Genomic DNA, 12,833 nt, shown 5'->3' with positions numbered 1-12,833 from the left:
AGCAACAGGATCAGGATGTCGTATCTTGGCCACCGTAGTTTAATGTACAAACAAGGAAGTAGCCATTCACAGCAGGGAATTATCCAGCGAGTCAAACATATATATCTAGCTTAAATCTCTGCTGACGATTCTTCAGCCAAAGCAGCATCTATGTTTTTATGATACCTGCTAAGGAATGGCATCAAAAACTCTTTATTCGGTACGTAGGCTATACATTGCTAGCTTGCCCCACCCACCAACATGTTTGACACTTGAGCTAAATGTCAACTGTTTGTGCCAGCTGTCTTAACATTCTTGTGTTTGTAACGTTACAGCAAAGGGACCCAATGCTAAAGAGAGATGGCTTTGAAGACATTTTAGAAGAGAGGAGGAACTCCAGCGACTTGAAGTACGCGTTGAGGTGCTATGCACCGGTTCTTTATAAGGGAGTCACTCCCTGCAAAGCAAACATGCTCAAGAATATCGTTCTCCAATCTGATCAGCTACACTATGTCATTAATCAAGTAGGTAATCAGTGCCATAGCCCGCATGTGCAACGTTTGTCATTGGTTGTTATAGGTTGTCAAGTGTTACATCTCAGCTCTTCTATTGTGCCTCACACCACAGTGAAATCGCATCCCTCTGAACCACAATTTTAGGTTCATGTAGATTACAAAATGTGTTGATACAATGTGTGCATGAATGTAACTGACATTGCTTTGCATGCATGCAGGGTTATCCTGCATGACTTTGTCACCTAAAGGGTTAATTCCATCCCTTCAGTGTTTAAACTTGTTTGGCTACCAATGACGAATGTATTGACAACATACTCTGAAACTGTCTTTAGGGATATGGCAAGACATGTATTATTCATGACCCCTGCCTTCTGGTTGATGATCATGTCCAGGTGTCACAAGAGTCTGGCGAGGCCCCTGACATCATCCAAGAAGAGGCCTCTGTCATTCTGGAGGAGATGGCCCACCGGCTCCAGATCAGTACCGTCCGCTTCTTTGCCTTCGCCCTTAGTAAGGCCTTCAAAACCCTCTTCCAACATGTCTGTGTCAACGAGGAGGGCATCCAGAGAGTGAGTGTCCCGAGTCTGACAATAAAAAACAGTAGCTCACTTCCTCATCAAATAGCATTCTGATTCTGAGTTATGTTGGAAATGTAATGCAAAGTAGTAGATTAAGGAGCATGGGACATATGGGATATTAACTATTTGTCCCATTAACAAGTTAATTCATATCCACACATTCTTAATTTCCCCAGCTCCAACAGGCCATCCAGGAGCATCCGGTGGTGTTGCTCCCCAGTCACCGTAGTTACATGGACTTCCTGTTGATGTCCTACATCCTATACACCTATGACCTCGCCCTGCCTGTCATCGCTGCAGGCATGGGTAAGCATTTGCTCCAATGTCTCTCTGAACACTCTGTGTAAAGACACTCTCTCCTTTGTTCTTTTATCTTTTGTTTGGCCGTTTCTGTTGTTGTTGTTGCTTGCCTTAGTATTGAGGATATTATTGTGTGATCTAGATTTCATGGGGATGAAGTTTGTTGGTGAGATGCTCCGGATGTCGGGAGCGTTCTTTATCCGGCGCTCGTTTGGAGGAGACAAGCTGTACTGGGCTGTGTTCTCAGAGTATGTGAAGACCATGCTGAGGGTATGTACAATGACCTACTGTTCTGTTCTGCTGTCCTTTTATTGTGCTTTGTTGCTGTAACAGAGCAAGTGCTGAGTGTTTAATTTGTATGTCTGTCGATCTCTGAATCTGATCTTTAGAATGGATTTGCACCTATTGAGTTCTTCTTAGAGGGTACAAGAAGCCGAACATGCAAGTCCCTCACCCCTAAATTAGGTAAATAAACATCCATTTCGTTTTCAATTGGAGACTTGACCAAAATCCTTATTTTCATATATCTGACTTGGCTCCTTGCTTTTGATTGAGCTTATTGCTGAGCTCTGCATTTGCTGTGTAGTCTGTAGCATTTAAGTGTTTTGTTTTATGACATTTTCTTCTTTCAGCAAAAAAACTCTAGGTGACAAGAAGTAGCTTTTCTGCTACCATTGCCAGATTTCTGTTATATACCCAGGGAGAGGTGCCAGAATTGACCCCAATAAATGTCATTTTTTGCAGTGGCATTATTTCAAAACAATACAATGCTCTTGTCTGCAGATGTATGAGAAACCAATCCACTGTAATCATTTTGGACCATGGCTCTCATAATTTCAGGATTACTGAATATCGTGATTGAACCATTCTTCAAAGGAGAAGTGTTTGATGTCAACCTAGTGCCTGTCAGCATCAGTTATGAGAGGATACTAGAGGAATCTCTCTATGCCAGGGAGCTCCTGGGAGTGCCCAAGCCTAAGGAGTCCACCTCTGTGAGTCTCTACTATGTGCCTAGTCCTGTACTGTATTGATGGATCGGATTAGACATTCACTTGATTTCATCGGTTTTTCAGTATTGATTGAAAATAACTTCCTGCTATTGATATCTCACCTCACTTAGTTGATATCATGCACCTGTGTTAACACAGCACAATGCCAGGCAATTGCATATTGACATTCAAACATAGGCTGCTATTTTGCCTTTCAGGGACTGTTGAAAGCTAGGAGAATCCTCAGTGAAGACTATGGCAGCATTCATGTGTACTTTGGCCAACCAGTGTCAGTACGGAGTCTGGCCCAGGGCAAGGTCAACCGCTCTACGTACAACCTTTTCCCAAGGTACATTGTGCTGTCTATTTATGGTAAACCTTACACTAATAACTTACAATAGCTCACACGGATTGACATTAAGTGTTGCCTTAATCCCTGGGGAATAAATTGAGCCTGCTTGTATGTTGCCCTATTGGGCAGGTTTTAAAAAAACAACCAAACTGCGAAGATTTCCACTAAAACGTATATTTCTAGTTCGTCCCCAATGTTAAGTCAAAAACAGTCAATTTGTGTAATTTGGCAATCGGCCATGTTGCGACTGCTCTGATTTAAAAAACAAAAATGATAACAACAAAGATACAAAACTCCAGTACTGATCTTTCTGATGTGTAGGTGAAAGGCAGGCCATATATGGCACTTTTGCATGTAAATAGCAAATGTACTTTTTTGATCTTCAGGCAACCAAAAAATATTCCTGACATGCCTGATGGGCAAGTGCCTTTCAGACTTCAATGTTAATCCCTGACTCATAACTCTCCCCACTAGCTAATACTTAAGTGGCTTTTTTTTCTGAGATTAAAAAATTAATACAATTCAGTTGAGACCCTGTTTTAATTTGAGATGGTTAGTCATGTTCTTCAGTAATCACTGGAGTCTTATCCTGTTACAGACACATCCCTAGGAAGCCCATGGAGGAGACACAGTCATTTGTGAATGACACTGCCTACAGGATAGTGCGTCTGCAGGAGGACAACATGGTGCTGAAGCCCTGGGTCTTGATGGCCTCCCTCCTCCTGCAGAATCTGGAAGGCCTGGAGCTGTCTGTGCTAACAGAGCAGACCGTCTGGCTCCGAGGCCTAGCCCTGTCTTATGCTGCGTTCCTGGACTGGCCTGGTAGGATCCACACCAGCCATAGGCAATGCACATTGATCCCAGTGTAACTCTTACTTTTAACTTTAACACACCATTGATTGTGCTTTAACTCTCTTGTTGACCTCAAATTATACAGTAAGTTCTTTGATGCTGTTGCTTAGTGTTTTTTTGTAGCCTCAGCGCAACTTGGCCTAAATATTTATTTAAACCTTATTTTACCAGGTAAATTGACTGAGAACACATGATCATTTACAGCAACGACCTGGGGAATAGTCACAGGGGAGAAGAATAAGCCAATTGGAAGCTGGTGATGATTAAGTGCCCAGATTGGGAATATAGCCAGGACTCCGGGGTTAACACCGCTACTCACGAGACCCGTTTAACAGCACCTTACACAGGGACATGTCCCCAATCACCGCTTTGGGGTATTGGGATATATAAACTCAGCAACAACAACAAAAATGTCACTTTTTCAGGACCCTGTCTTTTTAAAGATAATTTGTAAAAATCTAAATAACTTCACAGATCTTCATTGTAAAGGGTTTAAACACTGTTTCCCATGTATGTTCAATGAACCATAAACGATTAATGAACATGCACCTGTGGAACAGTCATTAAGACACTAACAGCTTACAGATGGTAGGCAATTATGGTCACAGTTATGGAAACTTAGGACACCAAAGAGGCCTTTCTACTGACTCTGAAAAACACCAAAAGAAAGATGCCCAGGGTCCCTGATCATCTGCGTGAACGTGCCTTAGGCATGCTGCAAGGAGGCATGAGGACTGCAGATGTGGCCATGTCCGTACTGTGAGACGCCTAAGACAGTGCTATAGGGAGACAGGACGGACAGCTGATTGTCCTCGCAGTGACAGACCACGTGTAACAACACCTGCACAGGATCGGTACATCCGAACATCACACCTGCGGGACAGGTACAGGATGGCAACAACAACTGCCTGAGTTACACCAGGAACGCACAATCCCTCCATCAGTGCTCAGACTGTCCGCAATAGGCTGAGAGAGGATGGACTGAGGGCTTGTAGGCCTGTTGTAAGGCAGGTCCTCACCAGACATCATCGGCAACAACGTTGCCTATGGGCACAAACCCACCGTCGCTGGACCAGACAGGCCTGGCAAAAAGTGCTCTTCACTGACGAGTTGTGGTTTTGTCTCACTAGGGTCGACGGTTGGCTTTGCATTTATCGTCGAAGGAATGAGCGTTACACCGAGGCCTATACTCGGGAGCGGGATCGTTCTGTGAGTGATTTACTGCAAGTCAGGAATGTCAGGAATGTCGGTGTTCTGCCAATGGCAAGCGAAGAGCCCGGATCTCAATCCTATTGAGCACGTCTGGGACCTGTTCGATCGGAGGGTGAGGGCTAGGGCCATTTCCCCCCATAAATGTCCGGGAACTTGCAGGTGCCTTGGTGGAAGAGTGGACTAACATCTCACATCAAGAACTGGTAAATCTGGTGCAGTCCATGAGGAGGAGATGCACTGCAGTACTTAATGTAGCTGGTGGCCACACCAGATACTGACTGTTACTTTTGATTTTGACCCCTCCTTTGTTCAGGGACACATGTCTGTTGTTGAATCGTGTTATGTTCATACAAATATTTACACATGTTAAGTGTGCTGAAAATAAACGCAGTTGACAGTGAGAGGACGTTTCTTTTTTTGCTGTGTTTATTTTTTGACCAGAGGAAAGAGTGCTTCCTAGTGTTTCTTGTAGGGGCAGCAGGTAGCCCAGTGGTTAGAGCGTTTGGCCAGTAACAGAAAGGTTGCAAGTTCTAATCCCCGAGCTGACAAGGTTTACTTCTGTCATTCTGACCATGAACAAGGCAGTTAACCCACGGTTCTTAGGCCGTCATTGTAAATAAGAATTTGTTATTAACTGACTTGCCTAGTTCAATAATGTTGAAATAAAAAACAAACAAATCCTACTGGCCCTCCAACACCACTTTCAGCAGCATCTGATATCCCATCTGGGGACCTATCCTGCTTAGCTTCAGAGGCAAGCCAGCAGTGGGATGCACAGTGGTATGTTGCTGGCCAAATATAAATGCAGCACATTTGGTTCACCTCCAAGCAACAAGTGAATGTCATACTTATTGCATTGGAATTTAATCAAAGGTAATTCTATTTTTTTTAAATATATATATATATATATAATTCATTTTTAAATGTACTGCCCCACATGTAATCAGGGGTTGATTGCGGTATGGTCGTATTGGAATTGACCTAGTGAAAAAAAACTATTTCCTCGCCGAGGTCTTTCTTGGACAAAAGTGTTTCATGAGCCCAAAAAACATTCTCTACCTGAAAGTGCAGAATCTGTTCACTCACTGACTTTGACAGGCCCTATAATATTTATCACACCCACTGCTCCTGATGCGATATGATGTTTGATATCCAGTTCCCTTTGATGTCAAAAGAATACATGTTTGAGTATGAGCGACTGATCTAGCTTTATAATTAGCTCTGTGTGAACCTCTGGGCTTGCTAACTACACCCAGATGATGCTCTCATGGCCCTTCCAGGCCTCAGACATCAGTCCCTTGTCACTGCTCTGGGGATTTCCCCTGCCATCCTTAATGAGTCACTGATGTTGTGACAGGATCTGAAGGATCATCTCAGACACCCTGCGTGTGCCGTCTAGACAGAGCTCACTGCTGGGCCTCGTCACCTTGTTACTTCCTTCTCTTTTCTCTGTCTCACTCTTTGTTTCTTTTTCTTTTCTCTTGCTCCTCCAGACCATGCTCCCACAGCGAAGGTGGTGTCGTCCAGCCTGGCTCTCCACAGGGGCTTGGCGTGTGTCTCAGGGGGCCGGGTTAGTCTGGTGGTAGGGGAGCCCCTGGGCCCGGTGACCCCAGAGGAGGCTCTCTTTAACAGAGCCGTCAGCGTGCTCTCCTGTGCCTCCTACAGGAACCAGGTCCTTCACGTGTTCCTCCGGCCCGCCATGCTGGCTGTGGCCATGCACACTGCAGCCTCCTCTAAGAAGAGTGAGTGGCTTGGCTGTAGGCCAACTCTGATCTCATTTAATAATAATAGTACATTCATGGGTTTTATATAGTGCTTCATAGACTCAAAAATGCTTATTAGAACACATTTCTTAGGGTTGAAATATAGTATATAGCCCCAGTTTAAGTTTCCACTCAATATTCCTGCTTTTATGTTGTCCCAATAGGGTGCTAGCTAGTATACATGGCGGAGGTTTTTGAATGTGTGTCTTTCAGATGAAGTGTACAACTGCTACAGCTTCCTTTGGGACATGTTCTCCAATGACTTCATCCTCTGTCCTGGGGACACTGTCCAGGTAATACTTAAATGCACAGTGACAAATCATTTGAAAGAATTTAAAATCATAGTAAGTTCTTAGTTATGCACTTATTCCTATGGTGAATATCCATACAGGACTTTGAGGAGGCGTGTTACCTGCTGGTGAAGACTGGTGCTGTCCAGATGCTGCAGCAGGACATAGTGATGACAGACATAGGTCAGCCCACCCTCTCCTTCTTCAATGGCCTGCTGGAACCATTCCTACAAGGCTACCAGGTACACTGGCCCTCAGTCTAGCACTAATGTAAACCTTTTATCTGAGCATGATACTTCCTGATAGCTTTATAGTAGCTTTATTACTTTATCATAACTTAAAACCCTTTCCTTTATTTTACTCAAAGCACTCGAGACTTTTACAGTGGCCTGATGATTTTGCATTATTGTGGACATTGGAGTTCCCAAAAGTTGTCATGTTTCTTTACAGTGGCAACTGTCTTGCAGGAGAATCCTCAGTGAAATATGAATTTTCATGACCGGTCTCCAGTAGAGGGAGCTCTATAACCAGAGCACTGTCACGTTATGGTGTTACTTGATGGGTGTCCACAAATCAGCACTGCACATTCCTTTGGATAGTTCCACTCCGTGGTCTTCAGTGGCTGTGTTTGAGTTGACTGGTGTTGAATTCTTGTGTGTGTGCCTCATCTAGGTGGTGTGTCGGTACCTCTGTGAGGAGGCCAGTGAGGGCCTGACAGAGAAGCAGTACATCCCTGCTGTCCGCAGCTTCGCTGTCAAACTCATCCTAGCAGGTGCCTTCACTTCACTCTCTGAAATGTTTTGAGTGTGGTCTGGGTTCAGTCAATAGGATAACACATTTAGTTTACAGCCAAGTGGAACAGCATACTTTTATTTGGTTAGTCCCATGGTTTGTAGATGTTCAGCTGTCTGTCAACAACATTTTAACTTACTATCCACTAACCCTAGTCATAACCATAGCTTTATGTCCACGCCTGTGCCCAGCGGGTAGGTTTAGCTGGACATCTGTCTATTACACATTGGTTCAACGTAATTTCATTGAAATGCCGTGGAAACGACGTTGATTCAACCAGTGTGTGCCCAGTGGGCAGCTTCATGTCTACACCCTTGCTCTTGGTTTATATGACACAATGAAAACTGCCATCTAGTGGCTTTAGATGCTACTGCCAACTCTCAGAAGTGAGCATTCTGTGTTGTGTGTTTTCACAGGAAACCTGAGGTGCTATGAGGTGCTATCGTCAGACATGCAGAAGAATGCTCTTGCCGCTTTGCTGCGTATGGATGCTGTAAGAAAGGTCAAAGTGTAAGTCCAGTTCAACTACTCCTATATCTGGGTTGTGAAGTCCCATTTTGCTGTGGGAATGTTTGTTCTCACTGTGAATACTTTGTTCTTTAATTTCAGAGCTGATCAAGTCACTCTCATAGTGAACAAGATGGCTGTGAACTCTATAGACGATATACTGGGTAAGAATAGAATGATCAGTCATATCAATCAAACTCAGATCAGCCCAAGTTTCTCTCTTGTTGCTGTAGCAGGAGATCTGTATCGAGATGGGTTGACACCAAGTTATATAAGATGATGGTATATTTAATTCTATTTAAGTCACACAGGCTTGTGTAGTGCTGTTTCATTTCAAATGGCTGCATCAGGTACTGAGGGCTGGCCTACTTACAATTTTTGTTACAGCAGTTGTCATGACCCAGTTTGGATGATGTGGCACATACATGACAGCTAGCCTATAGTGGATGTTCCATTACACAGTCCTGATGGTTGATTTTGTTTTTACTCTCTTCAGGAGGCAAACTTCCCACTCAGAAAGCTCTCCTCGCTCGACTGTAGTTCACTCACTTCGCGGGCCAATGAAAACTCTGGAGAGTAAACTCTGCCTACATTACCATAATGCCAAATTTTCCAGGAGAGCATAGCTTTGCTGACTACAAAGGTTGTTTGTCATAGTTTTTTTTAAAGGAACTTCACTGGTTTGCCATCTGGGACACTGTTTTCACACACACACGCTCTTCAAAAATTTTATATGACAAATAACACCAAAATACTTCTTTTAGATCTTCGCTCACACTAACTACGTGTCTGTCTAGAGACGTTTTACATTTCCGAGGTTGCCAAAGTAATTTAAATAGTAACCATTTTAATTAACACGTTTTGTGCAATCCCGTTTGTTTTCTAACACTGCTTGGACTCATTCATATCTTCTTCATTTGTTATTTTGGTGTTATGGCGCCTGATGTGGTATTGCTGCTTGTGTAGTCTGTTAGTGTTTGTATTGTGTTTGTGTTGGTGTGGACCTCTCCCTTTCTCCTCCTCTGGGATCGTTGCCTTTGTGTGTTTTTCAGAGAAATCATTGTTACAAAAATGGGGTCGCATCATGTTGTTTACAGACCGAATTGAGGATACCAGCCTATTTATGCAACGTTAACACTGGGTAGATAAGAAATTGTATTTACTATATTTTATTATATCATAAAAACAGATTTGGAGTAGAAACACCCCCTCTCATGATCAAAGCCAAAGAGTTTGGGATTTCATCAGATATGCTGATGGTATAATATCCCAACATGAGAGCCATATGTTGTTTACATCTGTTTTATACACATGTGCAGCGCTACATATCCAACTGCACCATTGTTACTCTGATATATGATGACTATTGTGGAATACTCAGTTAGATCTTAAGACCTAAGATCACAAAGGTAACCTGACCACTGAGGATTTTCCGTAATCTCTCCTTTCCTATACTTCCTGGTTTGTTTATTGTGACCGAAGTATGTTTCTGAACTGTTTTGATATGACTGTTTACAATGCGGATTTGACAAAAACATGAAGAATGTGACCATGATCTCTGTTACCAAGTGCAGCAGATGCTTTTACTGCTGGTCTCCTGCCAAAGTATACATGTCTATGTTACCCTACCATTCTGTCATGTACAGTAGGGTGCAATGTGTATGTGTTTTTGATGTGGAATTAATGTTGTTCTAGCATTAATGACTACTGTTGCAGTAATGTAACATTTAACTATATGACAGTGTGTGGCAGTTAACTGTGATCAATGATGCTTTTTGAAGTAAATCTACAGGCAGAATAAAGAATTTGAAATAATGGTAGATGGTCTGACTGTTCTGAGGACTAGTGGAATGTTGTGGTTATCTATTGGCAGGAATGTTTATGACCTTCCTATAGATGGCAGGCTTGCTCCTCTTCTATGAAATGCTGTAGGTTGTCGATTTCTAGGGAAGTAATGTGGATGGACGTGTCATATCAGGGATGTATTTTCCATCATGTTGTTTTGTGGTCATGCTGCTGAGTAAGATAATACAGCCAGCAAATCCCCTAGCTTCCATCAATTTTTGTCTGACATACTGTTGGGTTCTCTAAAGTCACCACACTCTATTTACCTTCTCAATCCAGGCCTCTGAGCTCTTTTAACAGCTATATCAGCACTTAGATTTTTTTTCTCATGACATGCTTTATTTAAGGGGCATGAACCAGATTAACTCTGTTCAACTGAAGTGCTGCTGCTGGGGCTCTGTGGAAAACAGGTTAGGCCAGTCAGGTGGGTTTTCCCATCTATGGAAGTGCAGTTAAAAAATAAAAATGTTTTTAACACCCATCTTTGCTTTTCCTATTACTCTGTGTGCTACTGGGAGTTGTGGCCTTATCATGAATGTGAGATATAGTCGCTGAAATGGGTTGATGCCTAGTAGTTAACCTTGGACAGTCTGATTTCATTAATTTCCTTGAATACATCCTGCCTAAATACAAACACCATTAGCCTTGGCAATTTGCATCGTGGCGTAATACCCACCTGAACATATACAGTGCATTTGGAAAGTATTCAGACCCCTTCACTTTTTCCACATTTTGTTATGTTACAGCTTTAATATAAAATGTATTGAATTGTTTTTTCCCCTCATCAATCTACATACAATACCCCATAATGACAAATCAAAACAGGTTTTTATACATTTTCAAGATGTATGAAAAATAAAAGCAGAAATATCACATTTTTACAAGTATTCAGATTCTTTACTCAGTACTTTGTTGAAGCACCTTTGTTTGGCAGGGATTACAGCCGTGAGTCTTCTTGGGTATGATGCTGCAAGCTTGGCACACTTGTATCTTCTCTACAGATCCTCTCAAGCTCTGTCAGGTTGGATGGGGGGTGTCGCTGCACAGCCAATTTCAGGTCTCCAGAGATGCGCGATCGGGCTCTGGCTGGGCCACTCAAGGACATTCAGAGACTTGTCCCGAAGCCACTCCTTCGTTGTCTTGGCTGTGTGCTTAGGGTCGTTGTCCTGTTGGAAGGTGAACCTTTGCCCCACTTTGAGGTCCTGAGCACTCTGGAGAAAGTTTTCATCAAGGATCTCTCTGTACTCTGCTCTGTTCATCTTCCCTCGATCTTGACTAGTCTCCCAGTCCCTGCCGCTGAAAAACATCCCCACAGCATGATGCTGCCACCATCATGTTTCACTGTAGGGATGGTGCCAGGCTTCCTCCAGATGTGACGCTTGGCATTCATGCCAAAGAGTTCAATCTTGGTTTCATCAGACCAGAGAATCTGGTTTCTCATGGTCTGAGAGTCCTTTAGGTGCCTTTTTGGCAAACTCCAAGCGGGCTGTCGAGTGGCTTTCGTCTGGCCATTCTACTAGAGAGGCCTGAATGATTGAGTGCTGCAGAGATGGTTGTCCTTCTGAAAGGTTCTCCATCTCCATCGAGGAATTCTGGAGCTCTGTCAGAATGACCATCAGGTTCTTGGTAACCTCCCTGACTAAGGCTCTTCTACCCCAATTGCTCAGTTTGGCAGTGCGGCCAGCTCTAGGAAGAGTCTTGGTGGTTTCAAACTTCTTCCATTTAAGAATGATGGAGGCCACTGTGCTCTTGAGGACCTTTTAATGCTGCAGAAATGTTTTGGTACCCTTCCCTAAATCTGTGCCTCAACACAATCCTGTCTCTGAGCTCTATGGACAATTCCTTCGACCTCATGGCTTGGTTTTTGATCTGACATGCACTGTCAACTTTGGGACCTTATATAGACAGGTGTGTACTTTTCCAAATCATGTCCAATTAATTGAGTTTACCACAGGTGCATTTCAATCAAGTTTTAGAAACATCTCAAGGATGACCAATAGAAACAGGATGCACCTGAGCTCAATTTCGAGGCTCAGCAAGGGGTGTGAATAGTGTTTTCGCTTTGCCATTATGGGGTATTGTGTGTAGATTGATGATGATTTAAAAAAAAAAACAATAATACATTTTTGAATAAGTTTGTAATGTAACAAAATGTGGAAAAGGGAAGTGGTCAGAATACTTAACAAATGCACTGTATGACAATATATGACAATGCTTTGCAGTTCAGAAAACCATTTGATTCAGCCTTCCTATGTTATCTCATACCTTGTTTGGAGCAGCAGAGACTGGGAGTAGTTGTTTGAAGACTCAAAAGACAAAACATGTTGCTTCATGACACACAGTCAGTGACATCATTAAGTAGAGAGCGGAGTTCTTGACATGGCAGAGAGACATGCCACCCCCCCACGCTCCTCTGAGAGCCAGCCCCCTGCCCCTGCGTGTTAGGAGTCTAATTCGAAATGTCTGCCAAGTGAGAATGTCCCACGTTGTTGAACACATTGTTTTAACTTTCACCAGGGAGTGAGTCCATTAGCAGTCAGTTCTTACACCGCCCTCTGCTTCCCTACTCCCCTCTCAGAGCAGTGTCTCGGTTCTGTGGAATTTCTGGAGATGCAAGTTTGACGGGAAAAGACATAATACTCCTCAGAAGGCGACCGCAATGAAGTGACAGCCTGGAGAAAATACAACTCAATACAATCTAATTGAAGTGGTGAGCCGGAACCCCTCCGAGAGCAATCAAGCTCTCTTTATTTTTGTCATGATCCTCAAAGTACACATTTATAAAGGGAAAAAAAGTATTTGGTAAACTAATGGATCTGCCATATTGTGTTCCTGCAACACCTTCACACCCACCTGGGC

General features: G+C 43.2%; 1 protein-coding gene across 2 annotated transcripts; it reads left to right on the top strand.

The window, feature by feature from the left end:
- The first annotated feature begins 43 nt into the window (after positions 1-43).
- Positions 44-9,944, top strand: gnpat (glyceronephosphate O-acyltransferase). Of its 2 annotated transcripts, XM_064925289.1 has the most exons (16): positions 44-199; positions 315-503; positions 887-1,063; positions 1,249-1,378; positions 1,515-1,642; positions 1,762-1,837; positions 2,213-2,364; positions 2,580-2,710; positions 3,312-3,535; positions 6,271-6,519; positions 6,754-6,833; positions 6,932-7,072; positions 7,503-7,602; positions 8,039-8,132; positions 8,232-8,293; positions 8,626-9,944. In XM_064925289.1, exons 1-16 carry the CDS (start codon positions 176-178, stop codon positions 8,667-8,669), a joined length of 2,001 nt encoding a protein of 666 aa, XP_064781361.1. In that variant the 5' UTR covers positions 44-175; the 3' UTR covers positions 8,670-9,944. The 2 variants fall into 2 exon arrangements, with proteins under 2 accessions (XP_064781361.1, XP_064781362.1); XM_064925290.1 differs by lacking the exon at positions 44-199 and having other exon boundaries at positions 319-388.
- Positions 9,945-12,833: the final 2,889 nt, after the last annotated feature.

Source organism: Oncorhynchus masou, chromosome 19 (assembly GCF_036934945.1).
Source record: "Oncorhynchus masou masou isolate Uvic2021 chromosome 19, UVic_Omas_1.1, whole genome shotgun sequence".
In the NCBI taxonomy this organism is placed as follows: domain Eukaryota; kingdom Metazoa; phylum Chordata; class Actinopteri; order Salmoniformes; family Salmonidae; genus Oncorhynchus; species Oncorhynchus masou.
The sequence above is the reverse complement of the archived record's forward strand: the minus strand, read 5'-3'. Positions and strand labels throughout refer to the sequence as shown.